The 15,724-nt window shown below is 26.9% G+C and overlaps 1 protein-coding gene across 3 annotated transcripts in view; it reads left to right on the top strand.

The window, feature by feature from the left end:
• The window catches only part of LOC122715604 (protein neuralized), a 180,547-nt gene extending 165,800 nt beyond the window's left edge, over window positions 1-14,747 (top strand). For all 3 annotated transcript variants that reach the window (XM_043937906.1, XM_043937905.1, XM_043937904.1), the window contains 3 exons: window positions 191-357; window positions 7,078-7,646; window positions 10,296-14,747. In XM_043937906.1, the coding sequence (XP_043793841.1) occupies window positions 191-357; window positions 7,078-7,646; window positions 10,296-11,418 (1,859 nt within the window). In that variant the 3' untranslated portion in view covers window positions 11,419-14,747. The remainder of the gene's footprint in view (window positions 1-190; window positions 358-7,077; window positions 7,647-10,295) is intronic.
• Window positions 14,748-15,724: the final 977 nt, after the last annotated feature.

The raw sequence follows: 15,724 nt of genomic DNA, 5'->3' as shown, positions 1-15,724 counted from the left end.
ATTCGTCTCATATATTTGCATTATTTTACAATATATTTTACAATATATTTTACAATATATTGAAAAAATTTAAAAAAAATTAAAATTTAAAAATTGTTTTATGAAATTCATTATATTTATTATGAATAAGTCTTAATAAAGTCTTCGGAATTATTAAATTAACATGTTATATTTATTTGATTGTTGACAGCACCAAGATCATCCAGTGCAGGTACTAACAATCTACCACCCCTGACATTCCATCAAGTTCATGGTGAGAACATCAGACTCTGCAATGGCGGGACTATTGCCAGAAGATACGAAAGTTTTTGTAGAGGCATCACATTCAGCGCACGTGCTGTGCGGGTTGGAGAAAAGGTAAATTTCATAAAAAATTATTATTAATTTGTTATAACACACTTTTAAACATATCTAATGAAAAATCTTAATTTATAGATACTATACAGTTTTTTAAAGTACTTTGAATCATTAACATGTGCCAAATATTTTCTTCTTTATTATAAATAAATATAATTTAATATTATATTTGCTAAAATTATAATAATTTTTGTTCAATATTTTGTAATAAAATACTTATTAATAGAAAAATCTCATAAAGTTTCTTCTTATCTATTTTAAAATCATATTAAATATAAAAAAATTTTAGATTATTAAATATAACAAATTATTAAATAATTATAATTCATAATTTATAATATTTATAACAAAATCTTTTAAAATCTTTAAACAGAGTTAAAAACTACTAGTAATAAATAAATCAAATCTTTTTCTTTATTGTAAAATCATATTAAAAATTATGATTTTTCATAAATCCTAATCATTAAAAATCTTATAAAAAAAATAAATTATTCAAGATTACTAAATAATTTAAACAAAACAAAATTATTATTATTTAAATTGGAATTCTTTTTGTGGATTTCTAAATTTACCTATGAAAATATTAAAAAAAAATTTATATAATTATATAAACATATACATATTATTTGATTTTGTTTTCGAATTATAAATTCCTTAATATACTATACTTATTTATCTTTAAAAATTTAGTATCTATTTATCTTCAAAATGATGCATGCAAACATAAGTTTGAAAATGTTTTATGATTAATTTTTTTATTTTCTCCATTTTTCCAGATATTATTTGTATTTTTTGAAAATTTTCCAATATTTTCGTGAAAGGAATATTTCGACACTATTAATGGACGTTCTTTACATAGAATTCAGAATGTGACTTCGTTTTATAAATAATAGAATTAATTCAACTACTTTTAACAGAATTATTCTAACATAAAATTCACTATAATTCAAAAACAAGATCAAATAAAACATGTTTATATAAATTTTATTTATTATTTCCATATGTATTATTTATCATTTATCCACAATCTATTTATTATATATTAATCATTAAGAATCTTCTTAAAAGATATTCAAAGACATTCAGATTACCAAATAATTTAAACAAAATTGTTTATTATTATCTATTATAATCACGCAATTAAAAATCTGTCAATCTTTAAATCCGCAATTACGCCAAGAACAAGCATTCCCATCGATGTTAAAACCAGCACGCATAACAACCAGTCACCGAGGTCGATGCAATTAATCGATTCAAGCCGTAAATATTTCCCAGTAGTGGAAAACACTATTTTTCCCGCGTTTCCTCGTTCCTTGTCCGTAAATCATATACACCAGAGTGGTAGTTAATTATGAGAATCAGGTGACACTTGTTCCGCTCTACGATTTTCATTTACATTTTCTATATTCAAACCAGTCAAATTCAAATAATTAACCTTGAAGAAATAACCAAATTATTTATTTATTTGAATCGATGATTTAACTTTGCATTAAGTTTTATTAGATTTCTTCTCAAATAAGGAATTGAATATATGTATAGATAGTTTAGTTTAATCTGATTTTTACAATTGAAATGAAAGTATATTTACATTCATTATTTTTTTTATATAAGTTGTAAAAAAATAAAGAAGAAATATTAATTAAAATGATTGTGAATTTTAATAATTAATTATATTATATTTTATTTATTTATTATTGATAATTCTTCATAACATAGATAAATAAAATAATTTTTTATAATTTAATATTTTAATATTTTTCACTTTTCATATTATATTACAATGTTATTTTTATTTTATTACAATAGTTTCTGATTAACTATTGTTTCCTAATACTATCTACAATGGAAATGGAAAAATTAGATATTTTCGAAATGCGAAATATTTTCAACAAATATCTTTTACATTTTGAAAATAGCTAGATTTTTTATTTATCATATTACAATAATTTATATATAGGATTAAGATTAAAATATTGGGACATTAAAGATTATTCTGAATATAAAAAAAAAACACAAAAGTTGATATATACTAAAATATCGAAACTTACTTATTATCCATTATATATATTTATTATACCATTATATATATTTATTATCGAAATAATTAGGTTGTGTAAGCAGTTGAGATTTTTATAAGATGAAGCAAAATGAGAGCGTGACGAAAATAGAATTATTTTATTCTGTATACATCTCACTTCTACTAACACAAATTATTATTATAACACAAATTATTATTATAATTTAATAAATAAATCTTAATCAAGAATTTTATATATACCAATTTTTGCATTTATTTTGACTCTTAAAAGATAATTCACGAATATATTAATTAATCATCTTATAATTGAAAATTTAAGTTTTATCTTAAAAATATAATTTATTTCATATTTCTTTTCTAATTTTCAAAAAATTCTTCGATTGTTCAATAATTGGATCGTTCACCCAGCTGATTTATATTCGTAGATTCGGAATGTAAGCGCGTGGCATGATTGTTCCTCTCTTCTTTTATCCTTCACTCGTTTTTAAAGTGGAAGAAAGCATGGGCGAATCACTTGAAGGCTCTTCGTTGATTTCACTAAATACCTTGGGGATATAGAATTTTCACTGTCACTTGTTGTACGAAATCTAAACGAATTTATTGTTTGAATTTATTTTATTTTATGATTTTATTATATTAAAATAATTGTTTTTTATTGTGTATTGTATTTAAATATAGTTATTATTTAATAGGATGATTTTTTTTTTTGCTTTAAAAATTTACAAATTATTAAAACAAAAGAAATTGAGCTTTAGAAATATTGATGATTAAACTAGTACCATCCATTTGCTAAATATTGAATATGATATTGGAATATTCTTCAAAGTTTTGTGTATATTTATGCCATTGTTTGACAAATAATTAAATTCACACATATTCATAAATCTACATGTCTTTGATATATAATCAGTATTGCAAATATTCAATCACTCTGTAGAATTGACTTTATATAATAAATTATAAAATCACAAAAATTAGTTCAGAGTTTATTATTGATAAAATTATTTTTTGTAATATTATATATATATCATAGTAAATATTAATATGTATATGTTTACCATGTAGTATACATTATACATATATAATATCAGTATTGATTAGATTTGAATTGCAAAAATTCAGTTTTAATTAAATTTTGATTTTATTTTGGATAAAAGAAAGGAATTCTAAAAAAATATTTAAATTATTTAAAATAAAATATTTAAATTATTCTAATATTCTTTTAATTTTTTTGTTTTCTTTTCTGTCATATTTTTTTTTTAAAATTCAATTCAAAAGAATAAATAATTAATGGAATTTGAAGGATATATTATAGATATTAGATATTATTATATATTATAGATATTATAGATATATCAGATAGATTTATTAATAACCTTCGATTAGAATTTGAAAGTTGATAGAAGTGATAGAATGCGAATTACTATAGTATTTGCGTAGATGTTCTTCTTAGAAATTATACTTTAAATTGCTAGAAATGTAATCATTTTATTTGTTTATTGAAGCAATTTAATCAATTATTTTTCTATTTTTCAATTGAGTATCATTATGTTACATCACGACTTATCATAAAATTTTTCTTTTCCTTAACGAGAAATGAGATTCATTATAACTTGATTATGAAAAAATTTTCAATATTTATTTAATTCTATTTTATTAAAATATTTAATTAAATTATATAAAATATTTAATATTTAATTAAAAAGAAAATCTATTACTTCACTATTTTCTATTATTAAATTTTAATTTAGAAAAAAGGAAATATATAATATTTCCATATTTAAAAAATTTTTTTAATATTAGGAATATATAAAATCAATTGTCATAAACAGAATGGTTCAATGTAAAATTAATAATATTTAAATAATATATGTAATAATATAATATAATTAAATAATTATATTAATTTTATTATATTATATATAATTTATTATAAAGTTGAAATAAAATATATAAATATTCCAGAAAATAATAAATTGAAGAATTAACTATTTATGGAAATAATATCTATTTCTTAATTGAAAATTTCTGTGTAAATTGGAATAACATTCAAAATAAATATTCAATAATAAATATAATAATAATCATACTGAACATGTAATAATAATAATATAAATACTTTATGATGCATATTAATAAATTAGATATTTTTATCAAAATTAAATAACAAATACTAAATAATTTATTTACTGAATTTATTAACTCATTTAATTGCAATTTATTATTCTTATGAAATATCTATATTTAAAAATATATGATTTATTAAATTTCAAAAAATAAATTTAAAATATTATAGTAATTAAAATTCTCAGTCTGAATGGTTTTCCTTTCTCCCTAATACTTTTGGTTCTATTTATAAATATTTATATCCGTAGAATATTTCATTTTTCCTTTGAAACATCTCGAAACAATCTATTTTTTTAGTTTCCTGGTTTTGTAGTTTGCGATGAAGGATCATAAACCCTGAAAGGTTTGAACGTAAATCGTTTAAAAGACAAAGCCATCAGCAGAGACATTTAGTTCTAGGAAACAGAACATCGATTCGAACTCGATATTTCGTAACTTAACTATTCCCCTGTTGACTATCGCTTTTAGGATTTTCGTCACGTTCAACCTCGTGACATAACATGGCCGAACTTGGTAGCGAAAAAGGCTCGTTGATGAAATCCTCCGATTAAACTCTAAAATAAACGATAAATTCGAATATTTTTTTTTTTTTAAGAACAATACCATGTAATTTTAAAAATCAATTGCACTTTTTTCCAATTCTTTTCATTTTAAAGGAATTTCTTTAATATGATATAATTTTAAAAATCAATTTTATTTCAAATTCTTCCAGTTTTAAAAAATTGAAAAAATAGTATATTGTTTGACATATTTCAAAAATGACACAATTTTAAAAAATGAAAGTTTGTGTCATAACAATTTTAAGAACACAAGTTCAGGTAGCTACGACCTATTAAATGATTTCTCATGATCAATTGTAGGCCATTAATTTAATATTTTCATTGTGATATATGGACTTTCAATAAAATCTTACTAATTTTGGATTTTAAATATTTTAATTGCTAGTTTGAATTCCGTTTGATTTTATTGTCTAATAGAAATTTTTTCAAAGATTTCATATTAACGAATAATGACATGAAATTTTGGAATTCAGTAAATTAACTATTATAAAGACAAGTAATAATTACAAATTTTCAATTATCAAATTAGAATTAACATAATGAAAATATAAATACAAAAGTCATAACTTATTAACACAACTATTTAACGATAATAATTTAATATTTTTATAATCAACAATTTTTTCAAAATATAAAATAATAAGATCTTAAAAAACATAAAATCATAAGTTCATGACAATAATAATTTAAATAATCAAATTACTTAAAGGTATCTTAATAAGAATCCAAATATTGTAAACTTATCCATTATATCAATAATATTTATTAATTATAATAATATTAATTATAATTTTTACAATTCTGTAAAATATAAAAGAAAAACTAATCTTTAGTATAAAATAATTCCAATATTCAACTTAAATAATTAAATTCTCAAATTAAAACTAACATTATTAAAATTTATTATAGTCAGTCATGTTAATCAGTTCTAAAATATATAATAAAGTGAAATAAAAAATAAAATTAAAAAAATTGTTTTTAATATTTTGGATAAAAAAGATAAGTTTAATGTAAAATTAATATTAAAATAGTACTTTAAGTGCTTTATTTTTCTTAAACATATTTAAGTATTAAATATATTTTTGGACTTAATTTTATATCTAATATATGTAATATTTTTAATATTTTAATTTTAAATAATAATGTTAAAATAATAGTGTCATTTTCCTAATAAAGAAATTATATATTTAAAATATATAGTAATGCTCGATTAACCGACTATAGAATTATTTCAACCAATTTTTAAAACATAGAACTTCCAATTTTTGACAAGCTTTAAAAAGATATTAAAGATTTAAGATATCGTAGAACAAACACAAACATATTTTTTATAAGTGGGAAAAAAGTTTTCTCTTTCTTACGAGTCAATGAAGCGAGCAAAATTGAGAAAGAAGCCGCAAACAATTCTCAGAACACTTACCTCCCTGGATAATTGCCGCATTTTAGTCATGTTGTGTGACAGTTAACCGAACGCTATTATATATTAAATACACAATTTCTTTAAGGGAAAATGACCATTGTTATTTTGGAATAATTATTGTATTTAACTTTTTAAATGTTACTATTCATTATTAAAGATGCACTTGTCAATATTTTTCGTCACTATTAATATATCGTATATATTATATTATTATAATATATTAATATTAATATAAATATTATTATATTAAATTTTTATTTTTTATCACATTATATTACTATATCATTTTTATTCTTATTATATTACATTACTCTCATCTACATTGAACAAAATAATATATATTAATTTTCATAATGCATACATATATGTCATTTCTACTATGCAAAAATAATCATAATCATGACATATATACACCACATAATTTAAACTCTTAACTTAAATACTATACTATTATTAAAGATAAATAGAAAATAAATAAAAGTTTATATTTAATCTCTTTCCTTTCTTTTCTTTCATTTTCGTCCAAAAAAAAAAAAGAAATCCAATTAACACCTTGATTTAACGTCTCGTTTCAGGTTTGCGTCAAATTCCTTGAGATCTCAGACAATTGGAGCGGCGTGATCCGTTTCGGTTTCACGAGCAACGACCCAATCAACCTCAGAAATGGGCTTCCGAGGTACGCCTGCCCAGACTTGACCAACAAACCCGGTTACTGGGCGAAGGCCATGGCCGAGAGATTCGCCGAAAGGGACACGGTGCTCTTCTATTACGTCACGTCCGCAGGGGACGTACACTTCGGCATAAATGGCGAGGAAAAGGGCGTGTTCTTCAGCGGTGTCGAGACACGGGGCCCATTATGGGCCATCATCGACGTGTACGGTAACAGCACAGCGATCGAGTTCGTCGATCCTAACAGGCAACACTTCAATAATATCAGAAGAGGGACCGAGCACAGCAACGAGGACAACGCGCAGCACAGCAGGCACTCGGCCATGGATGATGCGAGCAACGCGAGCAGAGACGTCGAGAGGATTATAGTTCCGTCCATGCAAGGCATGTCGATCCATCACGAGCCCGACGTCGAGCTGCCTGGACTCAGGTTTCAGCCTCCCGGTGTCATCTTCACGCCGTTACCCTTCCACTCGTGAGTATTTTAGGGACGATCTCCTTTTGTCTCTGATTTTAATCGCTCGAAGGGTGATCATTCTAATCGCTCGAAGGGCCTTTTGATCGAGCATTAGAATGATCAGTTTTTATCGATCCCTTTTTGCAATGCACTTGAGGTAGAACAAAGATTGAGGAGAAATGAGTACAAGGGGAAAAAGTTGAAAAATATATATCAAATAAAACACTATATATATATATAATATTATTGATATTTTGTACAATAGAATTCTATTTACATATTGTTCACTTAACCATCGTTTCTATCCTCATCAATTTCTTGGAAATTGGACCTCGAGTTTCGAGCGTACTGAATGAAATTTGACACCAATCGTTAATTGTTTCAGCACGTATCAATATAGTATTCGTCCATGAGAAAATAGCAAGAGAAATAGCAGAAGAGAAACGAGGGATCTCCGTTTGTTCTGCATGAACACAATATGTTGATATAGTAGTAGGATTTTTGTAAACTATGAGAAGATACATTTTGTTATAATTATTCTGCTTCTGAGATCAATTTACATCAATTCTTTGAAATCATTATTCTGTTTTAATCATACTCGATATATTCATTTATTTTCTTTGTCAAGTTGATTCGATTGTAGATGATAACCAATTATGTATGACACGAAATAATATAAAATATGACATCAAAAAGTGAGGTAATAATATCCATACTTTTTATCTTCGCCATTTTTTTCGTGAATGAACATGTAGAATATTGATATCTTGAGATAGATTAATTAGAGATAGATTTTAAGCAATATTTTCCTTTGGAAAAATTTTCGTTTCGACTTTAATGAGTTACTTTATTAACAAAAAATATTGGCCAATCACGGAGCATTTAAATAGAAATCAAACCACATTGAATACATGGTTGAACTTGAAGAAATAAGTTCAAGTAATATATATCTTCTGAAGAAAGTATGACGAATATTTATTGGCAAAATTCGAATTATATATTATTCCATCATATACCAATAAACCAATTAATTACTATTTGTTTTAAACAAATTTATTCATTATTCAAAATTATAAAATAAAAAAACGAATATTTTTCTATAAATATATTAAATTTATGAACTTATAATTCAATTTCATTTGTAATAAAGAACATGTTTATTGTAATTAATGATTGAGATTAATTTAGATAACAAAAGTTAACTAAAGTTCACTTAATTCATCTTCATTAAATATTGATGAAAATTTCGATAAATGGAATTTTATTGTACTGTAATTTAAATTTATTTAGAAACTTTTTTTAAAACAATAGAACAATTAGAACAATATTCTATTAATTTTTATTTATTAATATATTAATTAAATGATATAAATTAGGCAATGTGATATAGATTTTAATAATATTAAGTTTTAAGAATTCTAAATTATTTATATAAAATTTTGATTACTTCAAAATTAATAAAAAATTTACTATTTTATATAATATCATTGAAAATATTTAATAACTTATTTTTTAAAAAATAATTTATTGTTTAATTAGTAAAATATAACAAAAAATTAATAAAATACTATTTTAAGAAAATGTTTTCGTTTTAAAATTTTCAGATAATTTAATTATAAAATTAAAATTGAATCGGCATAAGGTTTCATAGTATGCTATCGATTCGTTCGTGGCTATACTGTTCAATCGTTTGTCCTCAAACTCAATGTCCGTCACGTATGTAGCTTATTCCGTGGTCTTACAATGATTGAATATTAATAAGCTCTTTTTAGACGATTTCATGTATTTTAATTCCTACAATAAAGAGTTTAAAATTTTAATTTCTCTCACAAGAAAACGAAAAACTTACTTGATAAAAACTTTAAATAAAAACTTAAACATAATTAATTTATATATTATGCAAAATATTCCATTTATAATGAAGATTATAGTAAATTATAGTAAATCATATATGAAAAAACATTCATATTTAAAATATTCAATATATACTTTATGAATTGAATTAATATTTTTTCAATAAAAATTTAATAAAACGTTCACTGTTCAAATGAATTTATTATTGCTTAAATGTGAACTGGTTCAATGATCTTAACATTTTATAAAATCAAGGAATACTTTTCTAGAAATAGAAAAGACTTAAAGATCAAAAAATACCAAGAAATCTTAATCTTCAATTAAATTTAATTTAAAACATATTTTTCTTAATTTTTTAATTGTCTAATATTATAAAATTAACGAACGATTTTTACTGATTTTTAATCTGTGATATAAAAACATCAATATCAAAGAAACTACTTATAATGTTATGCTATGATAAAATTTCTTATGGATTCAAATTTAAAAACTTTAAACAAAAGCAAATATTTAATAATTGAATTCTACAATAGATCATAGATCATAGTCTCAAGTTCTAAACTCTAAAAAAAATTATCCGTATTTAGAAAAATTGCATTTCATAAATTTTGATACATATAACTAATTATAAAAAACAATTTTTTTTAGAATTTAAATATTGAAATTAGAAAAAAATAAATTAAAACTTAAAACTTAAAACTTATGATCTGATTTAAATTTTGATATTGATTATTACATTTTCAATATTTTTATTTTCAATTCTATAAATTAAACGATTTACTAATTGTTTTATTCATTTCTTCATTTTTTTAGAACCCGAGGCAGAAATATCCGTTTTAGTAATCAACAGTGCGTGGCGACAAGGACCGACACAGAATTCTGCCATGGTTATGCATTTACAAGCCAACCACTGTTACTAGGCGAACGTTTGGTCGTTCAGATCTTAGCCACGGAACCGATGTACGTTGGCGCCCTCGCTCTAGGCCTGACATCTTGCGATCCGGCTCGACTCACTCCAGAAGATCTACCAGACGACAGCGACCTTTTATTGGATCGTCCAGAGTATTGGGTAGTCTCCAAACATGTCGCGTCGAGTCCTCAACCCGGTGACGAAATAGCCTTCACAGTGACTCACTTTGGAGAGGTCCAAATGAGCAAAAATGGCGGACCACCGAATGTAGTGATGCACGTGGACCAAAGTCTTCAACTGTGGGCATTCTTCGACGTATACGGCAGCACGCAACAAGTCAGGATGCTTGCCGAGAGGCCTACGTCACCACCTAGACAGCGCCAAAGCAATCCTTCACCGGCGACAGTGTTGCAACAGCAACAGCAGCAACAGCAACAACAACAACAACACTGTAATCACAGTAACGCGGCCACAGAACTGTCCAGATTCTCAGAAATGGTTCAGTTTAAACCAGCCATAGGCGGAGGTACCGTGCTCGTGGTGAATCTTCCGCCTCAAACAGGCTATGTTACACCGTCCTCGTCTACTCCCCAACCTACATACGCCTCTGCTGGACACAGAAATCAACACGTTCATCTTCCAGCAACAGCTGCCACCGCATCCACGGCGTCAACGTTGCATCCCGGATCATCCAGACAATCCTCGCCACCTCTGACAGGCACTATGGCCAGTACAGGATCCTCCACTTACGTGGAGCCAGTAAATTATCAGAGCCTCGACGGTACTCTCATCTCTCAGGCATCTTCCCATCTGCAACAATGGAGCGAGGGCCTCCAACCTACGCCTGGCCAGCCCAACGAATGTTCAGTTTGCTATGAAAGAAGCATCGACAGTGTGCTGTACATGTGCGGCCACATGTGTATGTGCTATCCTTGCGCCACACAACAGTGGCGCGGCAAAGGTGGCGGACATTGCCCACTTTGTCGAGCGACCATCAGGGACGTGATCCGGATTTACAGATCCTGAACGATGGCGCAGCCAGTTCGCGAAAGGAACGGTTCCAGGGGCTGATGCCTGGCCAGCTGGCGTTAACTCGTCCTCTCGAAACAAGCAAACGCCGTTTTCATTGTACAATTCATTGTACGCAACGTTTTGGTGTTCTCGTCTGTGGAGAAACTATGCTTAGAATAAATAATATCTTCGATAACGGATTTACGTAGAAGCGTCCAATTATTCTTCTGCTAATTCTTCCGCAGATTTGGTCCTATGTTGATGAGTAGTTTGATTGTTACGAGATTCTCAGGATCTTAGAACTTTAGCAAATGAGAAAAATGTAGAAATGATGTTTCGGATGGAAAGAAGTGATTTAAAATTACGTTTGTTACTACCAAATTGATATATAAGACGAGAACATATGGAATATCTTCGTTGGATCGTGAAGACGGGAAAGGTTCTGATTCATCGACGGTTTTGCTATCCTCGTAATGTCAATGAGATTTATATTGCTGAACTACAATACAACTAATACAAGGTATTCGCACGGAATAGATGGAAAATTTAAAGGATTCTAAACACTGAAACAAAAATAAAAGTTGATATGCAAAAATATCAATTGAGGCTTATTTATTTAAGAATGAGCAATTTAATTGTTTATAATTTAATTGTTCTTATTGCTCTAAATGAAGCGAAATGGTTCTATCTTTGTTTCGCTTCATTTAGTGCAAAATTATATTTCTTGTAACTTAAAAAATAAATTTCAACTGACATCTTTGTATATCAAGTTTTATTTGTTATATTTTGGTTTTTAGTATTGCCTCTTAAATCTTTTATTTACTTCGTCCGCACACCGTATACCAATTTCAAACGAGAGACATAAAGATTCTGTGTACGCGTGTATGCCTCTAAGCTTGACAGAGAATAAAGGAAATGAGTGAACGTATGAAAGATAGAAAAGCGAATGAATGAAGAGATTCAGAAAGAAAGAAAGAGAGTAACATTAATCTTAGATATTTTCACAATCGATATCATATATAATATTATCGCTACCGTTATTATCATTACAATTTATTGCTATTACTATTCTCAGTTCTTCTTTAGTTATTATTTTCATTTGTATGATTAGTAATATTATTCATGATTCAACAACGACAACAGTCGTAAGTTATTTTTATATGAGAATAACTATATCGGCGAATACCATTATTTTTTATCACTTCAGGAATAAATCATCGTATCGACGAAAGTATTGCCATTTGTATCCAACTTTTAGTCGAGATCGATATCGTAGCGTGACTTTTATTTAATGATTAAAAAAAAATACGCCTCGTGTGATTAATAAAGCAAGCGCCTAAGGCGTGCATAGGTTAGATTTATGTCGCTTTTATACCCTTATCTGGGTTTTATTATTATTCATTTTTCTCCTTCGTCTTTTAATTTGCTCTCGCAGAATTGGAACGACCGCGTTATAATCGTGTCCTCGAGCTTGCAAAAAGACGCGCGAGCGCGTGTCCTTTCCTCGTTTGTTACTTTCGACAATAACGCTTGGATATGTATGTGTAACTTTGAAATTATTAGCGGTTTGAACGATACCATAACTGGTGGTGTGTGTATAATTGACTACTATATATTACGTCGTACGTATTACCAAAGAAACAACGCGACATGATTCCTCCCCATTCTGTGTACGTTTTCAACAAACTCGTATGCAACCTCCTTCATGCAACCAGCCTTAAAAGGACGATGGTTTTTGATACGTTTTAGAATTTAGCGTTACCGTTTTTCTACCAAGTTCGCGCGCCTTTAATGCTATACAAAAAAACGAATGTAGACTCGTTTCCGGCAGTTACAATGTGCAGATCGTAAATAAGATGTTCAAAATTTATATTAGACTATGACATTGACGCATTAGTCTAATTGGCGATTGAGGCGTTTTCGAATGTAAATTATGTTTTTTTGGAAAAGAATTTTTGATATTTTAAAAAATATTAAAAATATAAAAATATAATTTCAAATATTAAAGCAAACTTTGTTCTTATATAATTAAAATTTTAATTAATAATACTGAAATCGATATTGAATTAATTGTATTATAGTACATATTATAGTATTGAAAATTTCCAAAAAAATACAATTCAAGTTCGAAAACTTCGAGTATTAAAAAATCGAGACAACAAAAGCCTAAAATTGTTCATATACTATTAATTATGGATCCAATGAGACGTTACACATATCTTTAACTGCAAACCTCCGCATTATATTCCTAACTTTATTGAAACGACAAAAGTACAAGCAAAGTTACTATACATTAGATTGCGTAGCGTTTTAAGAATCAATATTTAGAGGCTTTTATCAGTGTTGACGACTAAAAGGAAATTATTTGAGAAGCTCAATAGTTAAGCAGACGTTAGTTCATCAAATTTTTATATCTTCGATATCTAAAAATAATCTTATAATCCAACGCTATAATAATTAAGTTTCTATGATTCTTTTGATTATGATATCTAACCTCTCTCGACCATTGAGTTTCTCACTTGTTATGGACTAAAAATAATTTATAGAATTTTGTAGCGTCTCGTACGATCATTCTATTACTATTTAATATCTCGAATATATGTTTTGCGATTGTAATTTGTCTGGACGAGTAATCACTGCCCCACGAGTTTGCATTATTTTGATGCGGGCAAAATATGATATTGATTGATCGTGAAATGATAACAATAATCTCATTGCACGGTCAGTTGAACATTAGAGGATCATCCTCCCCATGTAAAATTGCTTTATTTTCGTACAGTAACAAGACTCGCCAAAGGCGACGTTTCTCTCTTCCACCCGGCTATCAGACGCAAAAAAAAAAAAAAAAAAAAAAGAAAAAAAATCTTAATGACGATGAGAGACGAACATCCTCGAGCCGTGCCTTATAGACATTTTACCGACAGTCGGCATCTCGCGTCGTTTGACTCGCGTTGTTCGTCTAAGTTTTCTCCTATCGATCGACAGAGATCTGGCCAGAAGTTCGTCTCACGATCGTTCTGGTGATCGATGTTCTATGCCTCTGCTCTGTTGAGCCTAGCGCACAATTATAGAAATGTTAAAAAAATTTATAAGAATAAAGAAACGAGCAACGCAGTGTGTATATTTTGATTTGATTTGATTTCGTTTTTGCTTTAAGAAATCAATGTTGCGAGTAGATTATTTCTATTCTGTTATTCTAATGCGATTTGAATAAGATGAGATTGATGGAAATTAAAAATTATATTGAAAATTATATTGAATAGAAAATGAATTAGAAAATAAATTATTCATAGCATTTAAATTTTTTACAGTCTACAACATTACATAAAATTACAAAAAATGATGTATTATATTTTATGCCTAAAAATGAATTGACAATAATCAAACATTATTATTATGATTTTATTCAAGAAATAAATAATAATATATTAAGTTGTTGCGAATTACATATTTATGTAATTATATAATATTTTAAGATATAAAAATATTACATATTTACATGAATTTAAGTACTTAAATATTCTTATATAAAATATAAAAATAAATTTTACATAGTTTCAAAACACAACTGCCACTTTACTATTCTAAAATTAAAATGCAAATTTTATTATTTTTTTAAATTATAAATAAGAAATCAGATAGCATTGCCATTTATAATAAAATTAATTTCCAATTTTTTGTTCATGATTTTATAAATAAAACAAACGCATCATATAATAAAAAAATCTTTACTGTCTATTACATCAATTCTATGTGTTCAATTAGACAAACTGTGCTTGCTCGTTCAACGATTTTCACAATTATGTATACTGGCGAAAAAAAAATGATTTGCGTCAAACATTTCTTCTCCTAACAAACAAATTGTTTATAAGTGCAAATTTGTTTGAGTGGAAAAGAACTGTTCATATAAGAATATATTTAAGAAAAAAATATCTAAAAAAAAGAAAAGAAAATGAAAAATAAACATTCGCTGGAAAGAGAAAGTAAGAGATAATGATAGTATGGAAAGATAGAGAGAGAAGAGAAAGAAATCACAAAAATTGGGATTGCGGTTCTTAGCCGTTCCCGAAGATGCGAGAGCAAAGCGACAGAAAGAAAGAAAAGAAAGAGATAGAAACATAAAGAGTGAAAAAAGAATATTGTCGTATCGGACAACGGATGCGCAATAAAGCAGTAATGAAATCTCTAGTCCAGCGAGCGGCAGCTTTAACTCGCCTGCCAATCCAAAAAAGAAATGATGAGCTAATGATGATGATAATGATGATGATAATTGTTGAATTAAAAAGAGAGAGAGGCGATCTTAAAAAAAAATGATTGAGTA

The sequence above is a fragment of the Apis laboriosa genome, unplaced genomic scaffold (assembly GCF_014066325.1).
Source record: "Apis laboriosa isolate Shangri-la unplaced genomic scaffold, ASM1406632v1 scaffold39_cov144, whole genome shotgun sequence".
Classification (NCBI taxonomy): Eukaryota; Metazoa; Arthropoda; class Insecta; order Hymenoptera; family Apidae; genus Apis; species Apis laboriosa.
Note: the sequence above shows the minus strand (reverse complement) of the source record. Positions and strands in the feature narration are given on the sequence as shown.